General features: G+C 46.3%; 1 protein-coding gene across 3 annotated transcripts in view; it reads left to right on the top strand.

Annotated features, from left to right (window-relative positions):
- ST8SIA3 (ST8 alpha-N-acetyl-neuraminide alpha-2,8-sialyltransferase 3) overlaps nucleotides 1–18,471 on the top strand; it is a 41,542-nt gene extending 23,071 nt beyond the window's left edge. For 2 of the 3 annotated variants that reach the window (XM_069964804.1, XM_069964803.1), the window contains exons 2-4: nucleotides 2,015–2,137; nucleotides 2,763–3,320; nucleotides 12,142–14,814. In XM_069964804.1, coding sequence (XP_069820905.1) covers nucleotides 2,028–2,137; nucleotides 2,763–3,320; nucleotides 12,142–12,424 — 951 coding nt within the window. In that variant the 5' untranslated portion in view covers nucleotides 2,015–2,027 and the 3' untranslated portion in view covers nucleotides 12,425–14,814. Of the gene's footprint in view, nucleotides 1–2,014; nucleotides 2,138–2,762; nucleotides 3,321–12,141; nucleotides 14,815–18,409 lie in introns of those variants that run through there. The other variant, XR_011362388.1, reaches the window with a different exon arrangement.
- The last annotated feature ends 1,954 nt before the right edge of the window (nucleotides 18,472–20,425 follow it).

Here is a 20,425-nt window from a genome sequence, read left to right as displayed (position 1 = left end):
AGAGGCGGGTTCTGATACCATGAGCCTCCTAGCTGTATCCCTACCAGGGGTGTTAGAGCAGGGGGAACAGAGGTACCTGTGTGTGAGGAGACCCCTCAGCACGAGCGAGAGACCTCTCAGCACGAGCGAGAGACCCCTCAGCATGGGCCAGAGACCCCTCAGGATGAGCCAGAGACCCCTAAGTATAAGCCAGAGACCCCTAAGTATGATCCAGAGACATAAGCCAGAGACCCCTCAGCATGAGCCAGAGACCCCTCAGCACGAGCAAGAGATCCCTCAGCATGGGCCAGAGACCCCTCAGCACGAGCAAGAGACCCCTCAGCATGAGCCAGAGACCCCTCAGCAGGGGCCAGAGACCCCTCAGCATGAGCCAGAGACTCTCAGCATGGGCCAGAGACCCCTCAGCATGAGCCAGAGACCCCTCAGCATGAGCCCCATACTTCCTGCACATTTTGCAGTAAATATGTGAGATGTGAATATGGTGCTGGGAATGGTCTGTAATATCTATGGAGAGGCGGGTTCTGATACCATGAGCCTCCTAGCTGTATCCCTACCAGGGGTGTTAGAGCAGGGGGAACAGAGGTACCTGTGCGTGAGGAGACCCCTCAGCACGAGCGAGAGACCTCTCAGCACGAGCGAGAGACCCCTCAGCATGGGCCAGAGACCCCTCAGGATGAGCCAGAGACCCCTAAGTATAAGCCAGAGACCCCTAAGTATGATCCAGAGACATAAGCCAGAGACCCCTCAGCATGAGCCAGAGACCCCTCAGCACGAGCAAGAGATCCCTCAGCATGGGCCAGAGACCCCTCAGCACGAGCAAGAGACCCCTCAGCATGAGCCAGAGACCCCTCAGCAGGGGCCAGAGACCCCTCAGCATGAGCCAGAGACTCTCAGCATGGGCCAGAGACCCCTCAGCATGAGCCAGAGACCCCTCAGCATGAGCCCCATACTTCCTGCACATTTTGTAGTAAATATGTGAGATGTGAATATGGTGCTGGGAATGGTCTGTAATATCTATGGAGAGGCGGGTTCTGATACCATGAGCCTCCTAGCTGTATCCCTACCAGGGGTGTTAGAGCAGGGGGAACAGAGGTACCTGTGTGTGAGGAGACCCCTCAGCACGAGCGAGAGACCTCTCAGCACGAGCGAGAGACCCCTCAGCATGGGCCAGAGACCCCTCAGGATGAGCCAGAGACCCCTAAGTATAAGCCAGAGACCCCTAAGTATGATCCAGAGACATAAGCCAGAGACCCCTCAGCATGAGCCAGAGACCCCTCAGCACGAGCAAGAGATCCCTCAGCATGGGCCAGAGACCCCTCAGCACGAGCAAGAGACCCCTCAGCATGAGCCAGAGACCCCTCAGCAGGGGCCAGAGACCCCTCAGCATGAGCCAGAGACTCTCAGCATGGGCCAGAGACCCCTCAGCATGAGCCAGAGACCCCTCAGCATGAGGCAGAGACCCCTAAGTATGAGCCAGAAACCCCTCAGTTTGAGCCAGAGACCCCTCAGAATGAGCCAGAGACCCCTCAGCATGGGCCAGAGACCCCTCAGCATGGGCCAGAGACCCCTCAGCATGGGCCAGAGACCCCTCAGCATGGGCCTGAGACCCCTCAGTATGAGTCAGAAACCCCTCGGCATGGGCCAGAGACCCCTCAGCATGGGCCTGAGACCCCTCAGTATGAGCCAGAGACCCCTCAGCATGAGCCAGAGACCCCTCAGCATGAGCCCCATACTTCCTGCACATTTTGTAGTAAATATGTGAAATGTGAATATAGTGCTGGGAATGGTCTGTAATATCTATGGAGAGGCGGGTTCTGATACCATGAGCCTCCTAGCTGTATCCCTACCAGGGGTGTTAGAGCAGGGGGCACAGAGGGACCTGTATGTGAGGAGGCCTCAGTGACCCTCTGCTGCACAGGAGGACACCTAGACCTGGAGACGCTATACAGATATGACGGTGGGGCCTAGTCCCTCATACATATAGTAGTCATGGTAATCTCTTATATTCTGCCAGGTCCCAATTTGCAATGAAGTTTTTGGATCCTTCCTTTGTTCCGATAACAAATTCCCTCACACAAGAACTACAGGAGAAACCGGCCAAGTGGGTGTTCAACCGGACAGCGTTTGCCCGTCAGAGGTGAGTGACTCACGGATTACCTATTTATTACCTAGAGAAAACAATTAATCTGAACCACAGTCATCTGAATTATGGTGTCTAAAATTCGAGGCCTGAATTGTGGGATGTGAAGTTTAAACTTTAAAGGGGTACTTTTTTTTTTTAATCTAAAATCTTCCAGTACTTATCAGCTGCTGTATGTGCATTCTTTCCAGTCTGGCACAGTCTGTCCAGTCTGGCTGTGACAGGAACTGCCAGAGCAGGAGAGGTTTTGTAAGGGGATTTACTACTGCTCTGGACAGTTCCTGACATGGACAGAGGTGGCAGCAGAGAGCACTGTTTCAAAAAGAAAAGAATACACCACTTCCTGCAGGACATACAGCAGCTGATAAGTAGTGGAAGACTTGACATTTTTTAATAAAAGTAAATTACAAATCTATGTAACTTTCTAACACCAGATGATTTAAAAGAAAAAAAAACAATCACTGGAGTTCCCCTTTAAATCCTGTGAAGTCGGTTCTGGTCTGGGCTCAGAATAATGGAGTATGAATATTTGAGATTGGGGTCTGAATGTTGAAGTTTGAATGTTGAGGTCTTGAGACAGTCATAGTAAATTTTTCTAACTTTTTTTTTTTTTTTACTTAAGGAGAGAGATCCTTCAGAATGTGGATGTCATCCGAAATTTTTCCCTGACCAAGAACAGTGTACGAACTGGTCAGCTAATGCATTACGACTACTCCAGTCACAAATACGTATTCTCTATAAGCAATAACTTCCGATCGCTTCTTCCGGACATCTCGCCCATCATCAATAAACACTATAACATATGTGCCGTGATAGGGAACAGCGGCATCCTGACGGAGAGTCAGTGCGGGGCCGAAATAGACAGCGCCGACTTTGTCTTTCGTTGTAACTTTGCTCCGACCGAAGCTTTTCAGAAAGACGTGGGGAGGAAAACGAATCTGACCACGTTCAACCCCAGCATCCTGGAGAAATATTACAACAACCTCCTGACTATCCAAGATCGCAACAATTTCTTCTTACATTTGAAAAAGTTGGATGGGGCCATACTGTGGATCCCGGCATTTTTCTTTCATACTTCGGCAACGGTCACCAGAACATTGGTCGACTTTTTTGTTGAACATCGGGAACAGCTCAAAGTCCAGTTAGCTTGGCCTGGGAATATCATGCAGCATGTCAACAGGTAGGAGACTGTCGAAATTCTAGCTCTTATTGGTAGGGATCAGTGATTCCATCAATGCCCAGTCATTATAGTCGGTGGCTTCAAGAGTAGGGAGCTATAAAAATGTGCATGCCATGCAGATATCTTCGAGCAGCAATACATGCAGGACACTCCTGACCCGGCAAATGTGACTTGGATAGCAAAGCATACATTACTGTAGGAATCACTGCTTACCCCCCTTACAGCAGGTGCAATGCTGAGCCCTTACAGCTGCAATGCATGTATGCCACTGTATGCATCACTGCTTATCCACCTTACAGCAAGTGCAATGCTGAGCCCTTACAGCAGCAATGCAGATATGCCACTGTATGCATCACTGCTCATCCACCTTACAACAGGTGCAATGCTGAGCCCTTACAGCAGCAATGCATGTATGCCACTGAATGCATCACTGCTTATCCACCTTACAGCAGGTGCAATGCTGGGCTCTTACAGCAGCAATGCATGTATGCCACTGTATGCATCACTGCTCATCCACCTTACAACAGGTGCAATGCTGGGCTCTTACAGCAGCAATGCATGTATGCCACTGTATGCATCACTGCTTATCCACCTTACAGCAGGTGCAATGCTGAGCCCTTACAGCAGCAATGCAGATATGCCCCTGTATGCATCGCTGCTCACCTCACCTTACTGTACTGTACATTCAAGCACCTGGTCCTACCAATGTGAACACTATATGCATTGCCTCTCACCCAATTTAGAAATGTACTGGGCTTGGAAACAGAGTAGCAGTGGATTGATGGATAGCAGAGTAGCACACCACCAGCAAAATTGAGACTGTTAGCTAGTATTGATGAAGGAGAACCCTAAAGGGAATCTGTCAGCTGCTATTAAAGTTCCAAACTGCTACTCTATTAGATAAATGTTAGGTCAAGGAGACACATGGTACCTTTCATATATCAGTCTGTGCTTCCAGAATGTAGTAAAAATGCTTTTATTCTCTGGTGCCAAATGTCAAAGAGGCGTTCCCAAGTCAATGCCTGAGGCTTCGCTTTGAGTTGATTGTCAATCAAGTAGGGATGGGAGGGGGAGCAAGGAGGCATTACAGCACTTAGCACTTTAGCGGCCCAGGAACGCCTCTTTGACACTATGCACTTTCTCTCAAATTGGCCATCAGATTATATTTGACATGAGATTTAGATTCAAACAGGAGCGGGGACTCCCATCAAAGGCAGAGGTTGCTGATCGTCTACACTGTATGCCTCTCCTCTCAGTTAACAGCTAATGTAGTAAGTGTGAGCAGCAATGCATATAGGGGGAGATTTATCAAACATGGTGTAAGGTGAAACTGGCTCAGTTGCCCCTAGCAACCAATCAGATTCCGCCTTTCATTTTCCAAAGAGTCTATGAGGAATGAAAGGTGGAATCTGATTGGTTGCTAGGGGCAACTGAGCCAGTTTCACTTTACACCATGTTTGATAAATCTCCCCCATAGTGTTGTCACTTACCTCCTGTGAATGTTAACTCACAACTGTTTATTTCCACAAAGAGAAGAATATATCTCTGATATGATATGTATGAGAATTTATCTAGGTGCATGCAAAAAAATATAGTCATTTTTTTTAACCAATCAATCTTATCTGTAATCATATCTATAATAATAGAGGATCGAAGTGGAGCGGAAAATGTTATTTAAAGGGGTTGTCCTTTCTGGACAGCCCCTTTTAATTGCAGATAATCAAACAGTGTTCTATTACTTTAGTTTATGGGGGAATCCATTCTAAAGTGTTCAGTTCACCCACAGCACTACTAGAGGAGATATTGAGTATTACACAGTCTGTTCATATTATGCCTGGATGTGTTTAGTCCTCCAGAGTGAGAGACGCTCTTTGTAGCTATAATGGTTCTGAGTAAAGCAGAATTTCTTAAAAATATATCCTATCTAACAATGTCCAGGGCTAAGTCCTATGTAAAACCTCATCTTAGCTTTGTTACATTGACTTCATGAAAAATCCTATTAAGCCATCATTTTACTCATAAAACGTCAGTTCCCCTTATGTTTCCTATATAGCTCCAGGTTGTTACTGCTTGTAGGAGATGTATGCCGCAGTAGGGCTGACACCTGTACCCCCCACCCCATGCCTCCGAGTCCACCGCCGACTGACGAACCTCTATGTGACACATTAATAATCTCCCATTATTTCCCCGTTCTCTGTTTTCCCCATTGTCAGATTCGGACTCCAGCCTTTAAATATGATTTGGCATTTCATCAAGATCTGTAACCCAACCAAATCGGATTTGCCAGTTTTTATTACGAGCATCCATCCATTACGTTTTTATAGTCCTCTCTCGCAGCCAGTCCTAATTTCATTGCTCCACCTTTATTGAGTCTCCGTTGCCACAGTTGGAAGGATCCATAACTGAGATTGGCCAACCATAGTAGATGCTGGTTATGAAATGCCCTATGACCCCGGCTGTAAGGGGGGGGGGGGATAGGGGGAGCATAATACCATTTGGATTAGCCTTACATGAGGTCTTGGATGAGGTATATAGATGTAACAGTGCTGGATTTGTATTATGTATCATCAAGAACATATAAGGGGACCTGCTGTTTCCTTAATTAAAGGGGTTGTCCATCACTACTAAGACATGGCCACTTTCTTCCAGAGACAGCACCGCTCTTCAGGGGCTTTGTAACTCCGTTCCATTGAAGTGAATGGAGCTTAAAGGGGTCCTCTGGCCTGGGGTTATTTTTCCGCTATGGCCAGGAAAGGGGTGTTTATAGACGGCGGCAGTCACTTACCTCCCCAGTTCCAGCTCCGGGTCCCGGATCGGGCTGCCCCGTACACCCATCCCGCGGCCAATTCCTGGTGTGAGTTGCGGCATGAGACATGACGTCTCAAGGCAGCTCAGCCATAAAGCGGCCATAGCAGAATCCGCCTGGGCCTCTGAATAGCTGAGCTGCCTCGAGACGTCACATCTCATGCCGCAGCTCACACAAGGAAGCGGCCGCGGGACAGGTGTACGGGGTGGCGCGATCCGGGACCCGGTACTGGAACCGGGGATGTAAGTGACCGCCACCATCTAAAACCACCTCCTCCCCAGCCATAGCTTAAAAATACCCCGGGCCGGAGTACCCCTTTAATTGCAAACAACACCTGACCTGGAGAGAAGATGCTGTCTCTAGAAGAAAGTATCCATGTTTTTGTAGGGCTGGATAACCCCTTTAAATAATATCGCACCCTATTCTATAACAGATCATGTGTCAGGGTGACACCTATTGCAGTTATTGATGAGGCGCTTTATAAAGAGCTGTAAATAGGGTGAGTATAAGCGTCACCCCACTGTCACCAGTTTAGTTGGAAACCATAGATCCTGTGACTAGTGATGAGCAAACTTCCCAAAAGCTTGGGTTCGGCAACCTTCATCCAAACCCAAGCACTCACCTTTCACTCTGGAGAAGTTGGGAGTCCTGAAAATCATGGATACAGCCATAGGTTGTTTTTCTGGAGTCAAACGGCGAGTGTTTGGGTCCTTGCACAGAGACTCTCTAATGTGCCATCTAGAGATTAGCGAGCATGCTCGTCCGAGCTTGGTACTCGTTCCAGTAAAAGTTTGGGTACTCGATGGTACTCGTTACTTGGACGAGCATCTCGCGATACTCAAGACAATGGCTTCTTCCTTTTCCTGCATGTTTGGTGGCTTTTTCTCAGCCAATCATCATGCAGGAGAGCAGGGGCGTAACTAGAAATGGCTGGGCCCCATAGCAAACTTTTGATTGGGGCCCCCCCCCCCCGCCCCACCCCCTTTCGATCGACCACTATGCCATCAACACACTCAGCTCTACACAGGTTCTGTACACCATATAAATTACAGTACAGTTACATCAGGTGACTTACAGGAGACGTCTTCTCTGATCGGAGTTCTTCCCTTTTCATTTTCTTTTCCATCTGCCCTGGGCCGTTATGAGAACTTCTCTGGGCCACGAATCCACAGAATCTGCCAGACAGACATATTAGTCTCCTCACTCTGGCACCATCCTCATCTCTATACTAACTGCACATCTGTATTGGCCCCTTTACACCCACATTTAGCGGGTAGGCTGACTCTATGTGATCCAATTTTAGTATATGGCCCTCCTCTCTGTCACCCCTCCTTATAGATAGCTTCCTTATGTTGCCCCCGCCGCTGTCCCCCTTATAGATGCCCCCCCATGTTGTCCCCTTATAGATGGTCCCCTATGTTGCCCCCCCTATAGATGGCCCCCTCTTCCCTTATATTGTCCCCTTATAGATGGCCCCCTTTCCCCCAATGTTGTACGTTTATATCCCCCTCTCCCCCTATGGTGTCCCCCCTTATAGATGGCCCTCTCTCCCCCCCCCCTTATAGATGCCCCCCCTTCCTTATAGATAGTCCCTCTCTCCCCCCTCCCTTATAGATGCCCCCCTCTCCCCCCCTTCCTTATAGATGTCCCCCTCCCCCCCTTCCTTATAGATGCCCCCTTCTCTTCTCCCCCCATTCCTTATAGATGTCCCCCTCCCCCCCTTCCTTATAGATGCCCCCTTCTCCCCCCCCTTCCTTATAGATGCCCCCTTCTCTTCCCCCCCTTCCTTATAGATGCCCCCTTCTCTCCCCCCCTTCCTTATAGATGCCCCCCTCTCTTCCCCCTTCCTTATAGATGCCCCCTTCTCTTCTCCCCCCTTCCTTATAGATGCCCCCTTCTCTTCTCCCCCCCTTCCTTATAGATGCCCCCTTCTCTTCCCCCCCTTCCTTATAGATGCCCCTTCTCTTCCCCCCTTCGTTATAGATGCCCCCTTCTCTTCCCCCCCTTCCTTATAGATGCCCCATTCTCTTCCCCCCCTTCCTTATAGATGCCCCCTTCCTTATAGATGCCCCCTTCTCCCCCCTTCCTTATAGATGCCCCCTTCTCCCCCCTTCCTTATAGATGCCCCCTTCTCTCCCCCCCTTCCTTATAGATGCCCCCTTCTCTTCCCCCCCTTTCCTTATAGATGCCCCCTTCTCTTCTCCCCCCTTCCTTATAGATGCCCCCTTCTCTTCCCCCCCTTCCTTATAGATGCCCCTTCTCTTCCCCCCTTCCTTATAGATGCCCCCTTCTCCCCCCCTTCCTTATAGATGCCCCCTCTCTCCCCCCCCTTTCTTATAGATGCCCCCTTCTCTTCCCTCCCTTCCTTATAGATGCCCCCTTCTCTTCTCCCCCCCTTCCTTATAGATGCCCCCTTCTCCCCCCCCTTCCTTATAGATGCCCCCTTCTCTTCTCCCCCCCTTCTCCCCCCCCTTCCTTATAGATGCCCCCTTCTCCCCCCCCCCTTCCTTATAGATGCCTCCTTCTCCCCCCCCTTCCTTATAGATGCCCCCTTCTCCCCCCCTATAGATGCCCACTTCTCCCCCCTATAGATGCCCCCTTCTCCCCCCCCTTCCTTATAGATGCCCCCCTATAGATGCCCCCTTCCCCCCCCCTTCCTTATAGATGCCCCCCTATAGATGCCCCCTTCTCCCCCCCCCTTCCTTATAGATGCCCCCTTCTCCCCACCCGACCCCCCAACGAGGAAAGCAAGTTTAAAAAAAAGAAAGAAAACTCACCTAACAACACGCTCCCCCGTCGAGCCTTTTTCCTGTCACCCCGTCTGATGCGTGGCTGCCGTCTGATGCCGCGTCCTAGCCCCGGCAGCGCGCGTATCATAGAGTTCTGTGTGGGCCTGTGGCCGCGACTTCCGGCACACGTCTCTGTACCGGAAGTCGCGGCCGCAGCACAAGCCCACACAGAATTCTATGATACGCACGCTGCCGGGGCTAGGACGCGGCATCAGACGGCAGCCGCGCATCAGATGGTGGGTGACAGGAGCGCTGTGGACCGGTCCCGTGCTCCTCCTGGCCCAGTGACTCCTTTTCCCGATGGGTGGGGGAAGGAGTCTCCGGGTCGGGAGGAGCACGGGACCGGCCCCCGGCTACAGCACCCGGGAGGCATGCTCAGCCGCCGGGTGCTGCAGGATATGTCAGCTCCAGGGGCCCGCGTCACGGGCCCCCTGATGCGGCGGGGCCCCGTAGCAGCCGCTACGGCTGCTACGGCGGTAGTTCCGCCAGTGCAGGAGAGTCTTTGGGAGCTTGTAGCATCACGTGGGAACCCTACATGTCAATAGCAGCTCACAGATCACGCTTCAGACACAGGCTGGATGAGCTTAGGGAGAGAGCTGCTGTCTGTCCACAAAGACCCCAAAGAAATTGCCTAAAGTCCTCTCAGTACTCATTTTTGCTGCTGTACCTTGGCTTGCTGGGACCTGTAGTACAGCTACACCTATCCTGGATGTGCAGTGTGCAGTGTAACGGGTGCTCTAAAACATACAGCACCTGGTACACACAGACTCCATAGACTACACCAAAAGTCCCCCCAGTTCTCATTTTGGCCATAGCATCTTGGCTTGCTGGGACCTGTAGTGTAGCTACACCTATCCTGGATGTGCAGTGTGCAGTGTAACGGGTGCTCCAAAACAAACAGCACCTGATACCTGGTACACACAGACTCCATAGACTACACCAAAAGTCCCCCCAGTTCTCATTTTGGCCGTAGTATCTTGGCTTGCTGGGACCTGTAGTGCAGCTACACCTATCCTGGGTGCTCTAAAACAAACAGCACCTGATACCTGGTACTCACAGACTCCATAGACTACACCAAAAGTCCTCCCAGTTGCACCTAGTTGTGTGCTTTCCTAACATGTGCCTTGCCCATCTTGGTCTGGGTCAGCAAAATTGTATTGAGGGCCACCACCAGGCTGTTGCCCAGAATTTGGCGTAATGTTGCCATTAGGCAGCCTCAGAGGCGTCCATACATGCTACCCCTGCTGTTTCCTGTCCATTTCTGTGGTGTTTCCATCATCTTCTGAGGTTTTCGGGCAACCTTCCCTGTTCCCTGTTGGTCCCCTGCAAAAATGCTCGAGTTTCCCATTGACTTCAATGGGGTTTGTTACTCGAAACGAGCACCTGAGTATCGGGAAATATTTGTCTTGAGTAACGAGCACCCGAGCATTTTAGTACTCGCTCATCACTAGTGCCGTCACATAGTGCACCCTTCTGAAAATGGTGATTCATCATAGTGGCCGAGGATTGTGGGACTGCAGAGCTGATATCTGGTCATTGTATGTAGGTATTGTATATGGTGGTATTTACACTGTGCGGTCTGCATTGTATAGTATTTTTGTTGTGCATGGTGGTGACAATTGTTTCATACTTTGCCAGATTATGGTGGCCTACCAGACCAGACATGGGTTTAGATTTAAACACCACTCAAAACTGAAGAAGAAAGGTCCACTGGCCCTCTGAGCCCTGACCCCAGCTGGTAGAGGTGGCCAAGAAACCACAAAATTTATGCATTTTGTAATGTAAAGGGTATATCCAGGATTTAAAAAAAAAAAAAAAAAAGACAGCGCCACTGGTGTCCTCAGCCTGGCTGAGGTACTGCAGCTCAATTCCATTGAAGTTGGAGTTGTTGTACTACACACAACCTGCAGGCAAGAAGAGTGCTGTTTTGGGTGTTCATCTAATCCTGGATCGCCCCTTTAGTGTGAGTTGGGGATTATAGTTTACCTCTTTATACAGTTTGTTGTAGAGGACCTGAAGTATTACAAGGCACCTATGTAAATGAATAGACAATCATATGGTATACAATCACAGTATGTCATCCCGAGCAAGAGATGTTCCTTCAGGGGCTAATACAATAAAAGAGTGTCTGGATCTGTGTACCCTCCGGTGTAGTGGGGGTTCATCCTATGAAAGTCCAAAAGTGAATGTGTCTTTGAGAAGTTAAAAGGGTTTTGTACTTTTCTTGATTACAGTCATTTTGTCAGCTTTTACCAAAGCATCCGTATATGTTTCCTCCCATAGACCTACAGTGTTTACACTTAAAGGAAAACTCTGGAATTTTTTTTTCGTTAAAATCAGCTAGTACCAGAAAGTTATATAGATTTGTAATTCACTTCTTTTTAAAAATCTCCAGTCTTTCAGTACGTATCAGCTGCTGTATGTTCTGCAGGAAATGGTGTATTCTCTCCAGTCCAACACAGTTCTCTCTGCTGCCACCTCTGTCCATGTCAGGAACTGTCCAGAGCAGTAGCAAATCCCCATAGACAACCTCTCCTGCTCTGAACAGTTCCTGACATGGACAGAGGTGGCAGCAGAGAGCCCTGTGTCAGACTGGAAAGAATATACCACTTCCTGCAGGACATACAGCAGCTAATAAGTACTGGAAGACTTGAGAATTTTAAATAGAAGTAAATTACAAGTCTATATAACTTCCTTACACCAGATAATTTAAAAAAATAATAATATAAAATTTTGCTGGAGTTTTCCTCTAAGGTTACATTACTGGGAAAGGCTGGCAATGTCATGACAGGCATGTCTACATTAGAGACAAGGTAATACTGGACACATCTGTATATGCTATATCATTATGCGGTGAGTTTACAGCCACAGGCAGAGGAGCTGACAGGGAATGAATACAGCAAGTGTTGGCTGCAGAGCAATAGTCTACTGTGTACTGAAATGTTCTGCAACAACTCTGGGCGGGGGACTCTGTGGGAGGGACAGCAGTGCATTCTGGGGATTGTAGTACTGAGCGGTAGTAAATGGTGAGAAGACACTATATGCTTCCAGTTATTTTTTTACCTGATGTCATAGTATCCCTTTAAGGTGGTGGACAATATAGTGCTATAGGCAGCATATGGCGGCACATGGACCCTCTATGGTATCACCATACACCCAGTTGATGAGTGGTCGGCAGCCAAGTCTCCTTTGTGTTTTTTGATGTTTTTGTGTTTTTTTCTTCTAGATATTGGAAGAACAAGCACCTGTCCCCAAAGAGGCTGAGCACCGGCATCCTCATGTATACCCTGGCCTCCTCCATCTGTGATGAGATACACTTGTATGGATTCTGGCCCTTCGGCTGGGACCCCAATACGGGGAAGGATCTTCCATATCATTACTATGACAAAAAAGGAACCAAATTCACCACCAAATGGCAGGAATCGCACCAGCTGCCGGCCGAGTTCAAACTGCTCTACAAAATGCACAGAGAGGGACTGACCAAGCTGACGCTGTCACATTGTGCCTAAGAACAAACCAGGAAACATGAAGTGCCAACTGTTATCAAAGTGCCCCAATAGGACCGAAGAGACATCGAAAAAACAATGTACTTCATGATGACGTAGAATGTAGATTCCTGAAAGTCAGGCGTGTCAGACTCCAGGGGGTGGGGGGCAGACGGGACCCATCTCTAGCCCCAGTCACCCGCTCCCCAACTGCTCCAAAAGTGGAGGTGGGTCTCGTGACACACTAACAAATCCAACTTTTTGTGATTCAATTCTTCACCTTTTTCTGATTTTAGTGAATTAGCATATTCAGAGAGAATAACCCTGTACATAGCTAGTCCTGCTCTCTATAAGGATTGGATGCAGGTTTATCTAGTCTAGGCAATGCTCTGTGAGCTACAAATATTGGCAGAAACTGTACGAATCCCTATGCTAGTCTGCTACAATGTATCAGTCTGGGGTCCAGGCTGTACAGCTCACAGAGCATTGTCTAGACTGGATACAATTGTATCACTTCTCAGCTGAGAGCAGGACTAGCTATGTACAATGTATCAGTCTGGGGTCCAGGCTGTAGAGCTCACAGAGCATTGTCTAGACTGGATACAATTGCATCACTTCTCAGCTGAGAGCAGGACTAGCTATGTATAATTTATCAGTCTGGGGTTCAGGCTGTAGAGCTCACAGAGCATTGTATAGAATGGATACAATTGTATCACTTCTCAGCTGAGAGCAGGACTAGCTATGTACAATGTATCAGTCTGGAGTCCAGGCTGTAGAGCTCACAGAGCATTGTATAGACTGGATACAATCATATCACTTCTCAGCTGAGAGCAGGACTAGCTATGTACAATGTATCAGTCTGGAGCCCAGGCTGTAGAGCTCACAGAGCATTGTCTAGACTGGATACAATTGCATCACTTCTCAGCTGAGAGCAGGACTAGCTATGTACAATGTATCAGTCTGGTGTCCAGGCTGTAGAGCTCACAGAGCATTGTCTAGATTCAGATGAGAGCAGGGCTAGCTATGTACAGGGGTTTACCATCTTTAAATACAAACCAGACTGCTCTCACACATTGGCAGAACTCTTTAGCATTAGAGACCAGTTGTGTAAGGTGTTGGTGCTCTGTGTCACACTTACTGGACATCTTACAAGATCACCATGTGAGATGGACTCTTACTGACAACCTCCGCAGGGCACCTAGCTGTCCCATCATAACAGAACCTCTAGGGATAACCTTTCACCTTACCGGACTTTGACTTTTTCATACAGCCCTTGTGGCCCCTTAAGTTTGACACGCCTGTAATATCCATACTGCGTAATGCTGAAAGTGAAGCTTCTCATTTGACCAACATTGCCTCTATTTTGCATCTAATATATTGTTAGAATTTTTTAAATTTTTTATCATCAATTCCACCTGAAAAAGGTCAGCAAGCTGTTGATGGATTTGCGGGTCTCTGTATGAGTCTTTTTATAATTCAGTAAAGTAATGCAATGGTGTCCAGCTGAGAATGAACTGGGGGCCCGATTGGTGGCTTTTTTGCTGTAAACCATAAACAAGTAGGCCAAATGCAGTGGCCAAATACTACCATAATATATTATACTTACATTACTGGATCAGTCAACAGCAGCTTGCCTGTGGTTTCTAAATAGAATCAAATAAACTAATAAAGAAGGAAATCATCAAATAAACCTAAAGCATGTGTTCATATAAGGATACTCCGCACCCTAGAGTCAATGTTAATCCATGGCGGAGCTTCACTTCTTCACTTTTAGCAACAGAGGAATGAGTTTTCACTAATCGGAGGATGACGCCTGAAAGTATTTTATAGGAAAAAACACTGTTTTTCATTCCTGCTTCTGCTGCTAGTTATTTATTGTCATGTATGTCATTACCAGTATCCCGGTACTCCGCCATCGTCATCATGTATGCGAGCTTTAATGTAGGCGATGTGGTGACCTGCACAACTCCACACACACTGATGCACATTATTCAGTATTTTCTGTAGACCCAGGTATTTACGGTGGAATCGTCTTTTGACGTCTATGAAAGCGCCATCGTCTCTTCCGTTGCGCTATTTAAGAATTTTTTTTTCTGTCTTTTTTGTCTGTAATTTTTCTGTTAAATGATGCTAAACGTTCTATGGGAAAAAAAAAGACAGCGGGGGGCGTCTCATGGTATTTTAGGGGAATGTAGTATTGCAATATTTTCTGATGTGCTTGCGCCATTTTTATATTCCATACTTAGGGCCCTATTCCACCGGATGATTATCGTTTGCATAATCGTTAACGATTTACGATCTCAATCGACCGCTATTGCGAAAGACCTGAAAATGTTCACTCATTTCCATGGAGCGCTAATCGTTACTTATGATCGTAATTGCGATCGTTTTTTCTTCGCTATTTATTCGCTGTTAAGCTCGTATCTATTGCGAACGACCGAATGATGTCTTCAATGCGAACGATTTTCGAATGTTTTGCGAACGAGCAACGATAAAAATAGGTCCAGGTCTTAGAAAGCGATCAACGATTATTTTTGAGATTCTAACGATTTAACGATAATCTGAACGATAATCGTTTGGTGGAATAGGGCCCTTACAGTTTGGGATTCGGAATCATCCATACTTGCCAACACTCCTTATATTCACAGAATGGGGTTGTGAATGGAGCAGTGCTTATGCATTTTCCCCGTAACCCTGTTCAGGCACCTTGAGGTGGGCAAAGGTGGCCAAGGTCTAGAGATGAGGGAACTTGCTGAAAGTTCAAGTTCACACGAACCCAAACGATGGACATTTGAAGCCTGCTGCCTGGAGAAGGTGGATTCTGCCTAAAGACTCCCTGAAAAACATGGATACAGCCCCAGGCAGTCATTGGGCTGCATCCACCTTCTCCAGGCAACATGATTCAAATGTTGATTGTTTGGGTTCATGTGGCAAGTTCGCTCATCTATATCAAGGACCCAAAATGAGCTGAACAATGTGTTCTACACAACTCCCATCAACCTAAAGGGGAAGTATGTAACAGTGTAGCTCGGCAAGCTCTACTCCTTTAGGGTTCCTGACCACCTCCAGTGGCCACAGGCAGACCAGAAGATCAGAGGGGTCCCTGTGGTGGGACCTGTATCTATCAGACATCTATCCTGTGGATATACCAACATATCCAAGAATATTTACAGGGAGTGCAAAGGTCGTGGATGCAACCGGCTGCCGGTGGATGCCCAACTACCCCTCTGCCATATGAATTCCCCATCGTAGGAGCCATGGTTGCATTTGCACCTGTATATTTGCCAACAGTCCTGATTTTGGCAGGACATTTTTTGGGGCTCTGTTCTCAAGTGGTTTCAGAATTTGAAAAAAGGGGTGTTCCAATCTGACCATTTCTTGACCATTGTACAGTAATGTCAAGCGTCTGGACCCCAATGTACAATCTGTAATGGGACCCCAAACTAAAATGTGCCATAGTACTCATGCACTTAGACACTAAAGCCCAGGCTCAGATATTGCCTCTGAGCCCCCTATAGCTATGTCCCCACTAGGTGGCCATGATACACCTCTGGCCCCACCACAGTGCAGAATAGTCACAGTAGATATTAGTTGGGGCAGTATCTCCTACATTACAGGGAGTTTATAGCTCATACACACTGTGAATTTTGCAATGAAATAAGTCATAAGTGCCAAGTTTTTCTTTTGTGTCATAGCCAGAGCACTACTGTAACGCACGGTGGGAGCTGGACTAGTATGGGGCCACAAGGTGGAGAGTTGGTCTAGTCTGGGGCCAAAAGGTAGGGAGGGAGCCTAGTGTGGGGTCACAAGGTGGAAATATTATCTAATGTAGGGCCACACAGTGGGGATTGGGTCTAGTGTGGAACCACAAGGTGTGGAGGCGGTCTAGCATGGGGCCACAAGGTGGGAAGAGGGTCTAGTGTGGGGCCACAAGGTGGGAAGGTGGTCTAGTGTAGGGCCACAAGGTGGGGGGATCATCTAGTATAGGGCCACAAGGTGGGGGGATCATCTAGTGTAGGGGCACAAGGTAGGAAGATGGTCTAGTGTAGGGCCACAAAGGTGGGGAGGGGGTCTAGTATAGGGCCACAAGGTGCAGAAGTGGTCTAGTGTAGGGCCACAAGGAGGAAGATGGTCTAGTGTAGTGCCACAAGGTGGAAAGATGGTCTAGTGTAGGGCCACAAGGTGGAAAGATGGTCTAGTGTAGGGCCACAAGGTGGAGAGGTGGTCTAGTGTAGGGCCACAAGGTGGGGAGATGGTCTAGTGTGGGGCCACAAGGTGGGGAGATGGTCTAGTGTGGGGCCACAAGGTGCGGAGGTGGTCTAGTGTGGGGCCACAAGGTGGGGAGATGGTCTAGTGTGGGGACACAAGGTTGGAAGGGGTCTAGTATGGGTCCACAGGTGCTTAATTATAATTCTAATACTGGTACTTGGATTACAGGTGGTTGTGATGCACTACCACTCTAACATGGTGGGAAATGATCCTTGTAAGGCCCTTTTAAAACTAGGGTAATACAGACACAATTTTTGCATCCCTAAAAGGGGCCTAAAAGCTGTCAGTGCATGAGACCGGCAGCCTTCCAAAAACATTAGCACACCTGTCATGTTTCCAATCACTAACAGCCAGAAGAGCTCTTCAACTTAATGGAGAAAATATTAGCTGTCACACTGTAACCACAAAAAAACAAAAACATTTGTCCATGGAAAACCAAATGACTACCAGTATGGTATAGAATGAGAACCTATACCATAATTGCCAATATGTCTACCCACATAGACCGCCATCTTGTGTTTAGAGCCTTTGTTGACTGTGATGTGGTATGATCACTCTGTGAAACTTTTGATCCATTGATCAATACGGGATAGGGATCAGTTGTTGATTACATCTGATGAAAAAAAAAACATAATAAAATCTAAAAATGTTGGGTGAAAGGGAATTGAAAGGGTCATTAAGGCTGTCACTCATGTTAACCCATGTCCGTGTCTATACACATAGTGGGGATTCTGCTATACCTACATTATTATTTGTTTTATTTTAAGGGTTCACTTTAAGCACACAGCAAAAATGTATTCATAAAGCACATTCCCACCTAAAATAATAATAATAATTCACATCTTCCAAGTTACTAAAAAAATTCTATTAGACTTTTTGATTTAGTGATATGTTTTGGTGAAAAAGGTTCTAAAAAATGTTGAATTTCCTTTATATTTTGTTTTTTAGATGGGCATAACCTGTTGTTTCTAGCCATGCTAGCTGTAATGGTAGCCATATTGGTTGTCACCCAGCATTTCCAGAAATCTTTGAAAAGTATGTGCACCTAAAAAAAAATATGTATTTTTATTAAAAAATATAATTTCTCCAAAACAGATCACACAAAAAATTATTGAAAATCATTCCATTTTGTTTAGCAGTTTCTATGCAGATCTGTGTCTCCATGGTAACAGACTACAAACAACCTCTGTGTAGTCTGGTCCTACACTCATACTCCGTTCCTACTGAACATGTTTACAAGAAGTAAGGGACAGATGGAAGGGAGCATGGGTGCAGTATCATTCTACGTTATACATTTGCGTAGGAGCTGCATACACAAAATGGTGACTATGCTTTATGTTTTTTATTATTGTAGAATTTTACATATCCTTTAGCAAAATAATTGCTAGGGGCCATTCAATAATGACTATGTGTAGTTTTTATTTTAGGAGGTGATGTGCTTTACCCACACAGCACAATGATACCGCCCATTGGCTTCTCTGTGAATGTCCGCCGGCATTGCCCATTCGTCTGTACAGATCGGGTACAGTGTTTTCTATGCGACTTGTACTATACAATCATTCTATGAAGGCCATATTCTGTATTCTCTGAAGCTGATGTAAATATTTTCTTGTTTGTTCTGGAATCTAGATTTCTTACATTGTAGAAGTCTTCTACATATTGAATTGTATCAGTATTTTGTGAATAAAAAAAAAAAAACAGCAGCAATGATTTCACTTCGTTTTGTTTTGTTTTTTTTAGTAATCGATGGATGTAATGTGCCGACACTTGAACTTCTGTGCCAAAACACAGTCATGAATGCATTGATTTTATTAATAAAGATGTCATTGTGCAGACGTGCTGTGGTTATTCTCTGTGTACAGATGGGCCTGAGTGAGAAACAAGTCGGATCCTTAGGAGTAGGTATATCCAAGAAGAGGAGAAAATGGTGGTTTCACCCGTCAGTATCCTCTTAGTATTGATTATAGTAATGAGGTAATGAGGCTACAGTGAACAGCAAATATTTTATTTCCGACGTATTTCAGCTGTATAATGCCTCCTTCATCAGGGTTTTTTTTGGGAAATTTCATTTCGGCAACCATATCCTTCAATGCTTCTCAAATAAAGAATAAATCAACTTTATAAAAATATCCCATGGTCCCCATTTCCAAAATTAAATGATAAAAATGTTCCATTCAACTTGTGACTATTTATATATCCTTTCGGTAAATCTTTCAATACAAGCTCCTGAGCTGATCATTGTCTCCACTTTCCAAACAATTGACTCATTTAGTTAATTGTTCTTGGAGATTTCAGTGGAGAAAAGCCACAGCGGCCGCCTCGTCTAGAGTACAAGTCATTATTAAATCAGTCTATCACATTTACACGACTCGAGATCTCTCGGCAGGCTGGCTTTTAAGTTGTTCATTGATTTTGAAATTCTGTTTATGACCTTTTAGGTTTTGCATTGCCCTTATTTGTTTAATGCTCCTAAGCTCAGTACTTTGTATGCTCTTGAGGTCTTCACTTAGGTTTCGTGCTTCTTTTGTTCCTAGTCAAAGAGAAATGTTCCCTGCTCCTTTGAAATCTATCATGAAGGTTGGGTTGTGAGGTTTCCCAGACGCATTAGAGGAAAGTTGGCAGAACCCGATGATTTTGGCAGGATTGGGCAATCTAATGTGTTTGAGGGGGGGTTTCAGCTCTCCCCTGGTGGCCAAAACAAGGAGAAATAGCCCTCTGTTTATAACTTTGTAAAGATGTATGGTTATCGAAATATTGACCATAAGCCACCATCATGGCATTATACAGAATAGTAATAAAAGAATAATGGAAAAAAAGTAACTCTGTAGAGTATAGGGCAGGAGTACTCCAGTACTGCAGCTTCAGCGACATAGGCCATATGCACAATGAAGACGGGGGGTCCTTGGAACTTTAAACATGTTTTGGTAAGAAGTTATTTTACTACCCTTCAGTTGTCACTCTTTTCCACTCTCAACTTGTGTACATCCTGTAATGAACTGTCTGTTCCTGCTGTACATTCTAGCTGCCATTTCACCCCACGTGAAACAGTATACCCTGCTGCAGTGCAGGACAATCATAGAGGTATGAGATCCAGCACTCCCAATACGTGTAGATGAGAAGGTTAAACGATTAAAACATAACCTTTAATAAAAGAACTAAAATGATATTCTAAAACCAACGCGTTTCGCGCAGCAGCGCTTAATCATGGTTACAATAGAGTAATGAACATGTGAAACATTAAAAGGATGCACGGACTAATCAACTGCACAAGTCAAAAGCACACATGTGCTGACTAATTACGGGTCCAAGTCTACACGTCATTGTAAGGCGGTCATGTGACCGTGCATATCACCTGTGCTAAAGGGAGAGAAGGAATGCAAATGTTAAATAATTACATATAATAATATAATAGATCATTTCTAAAATTCATTCCAATGGAAGAGGGTGGATAGAGTAGGTTAAAATCCCAGCTAGAGTGTACAGCAGGAACAGGAAGTCCATTACAGGATGTACACCTGACAGAAATCAGGCAATGAAGACAACAAAACAGTTTGCATCACAGAAAGAAACCATGGAAAAGAGGAAGTAAGAAAATACTTTATTATACTTTATAATAATATTTATAATACTTTATTTGCCAAGAAATGTTTATTTATTCAACAGAATAGATGCACAGCCCCTTGAAGTTTCATGATAGAGGAACTCGTAGGGCGTTGTGGCCAAAATGAGTGTATCACCTGGATTTTTTTTAGTTAC

This window comes from Dendropsophus ebraccatus, chromosome 3 (genome assembly GCF_027789765.1).
Source record: "Dendropsophus ebraccatus isolate aDenEbr1 chromosome 3, aDenEbr1.pat, whole genome shotgun sequence".
Classification (NCBI taxonomy): Eukaryota; Metazoa; Chordata; class Amphibia; order Anura; family Hylidae; genus Dendropsophus; species Dendropsophus ebraccatus.
Note: the sequence above shows the minus strand (reverse complement) of the source record. Positions and strands in the feature narration are given on the sequence as shown.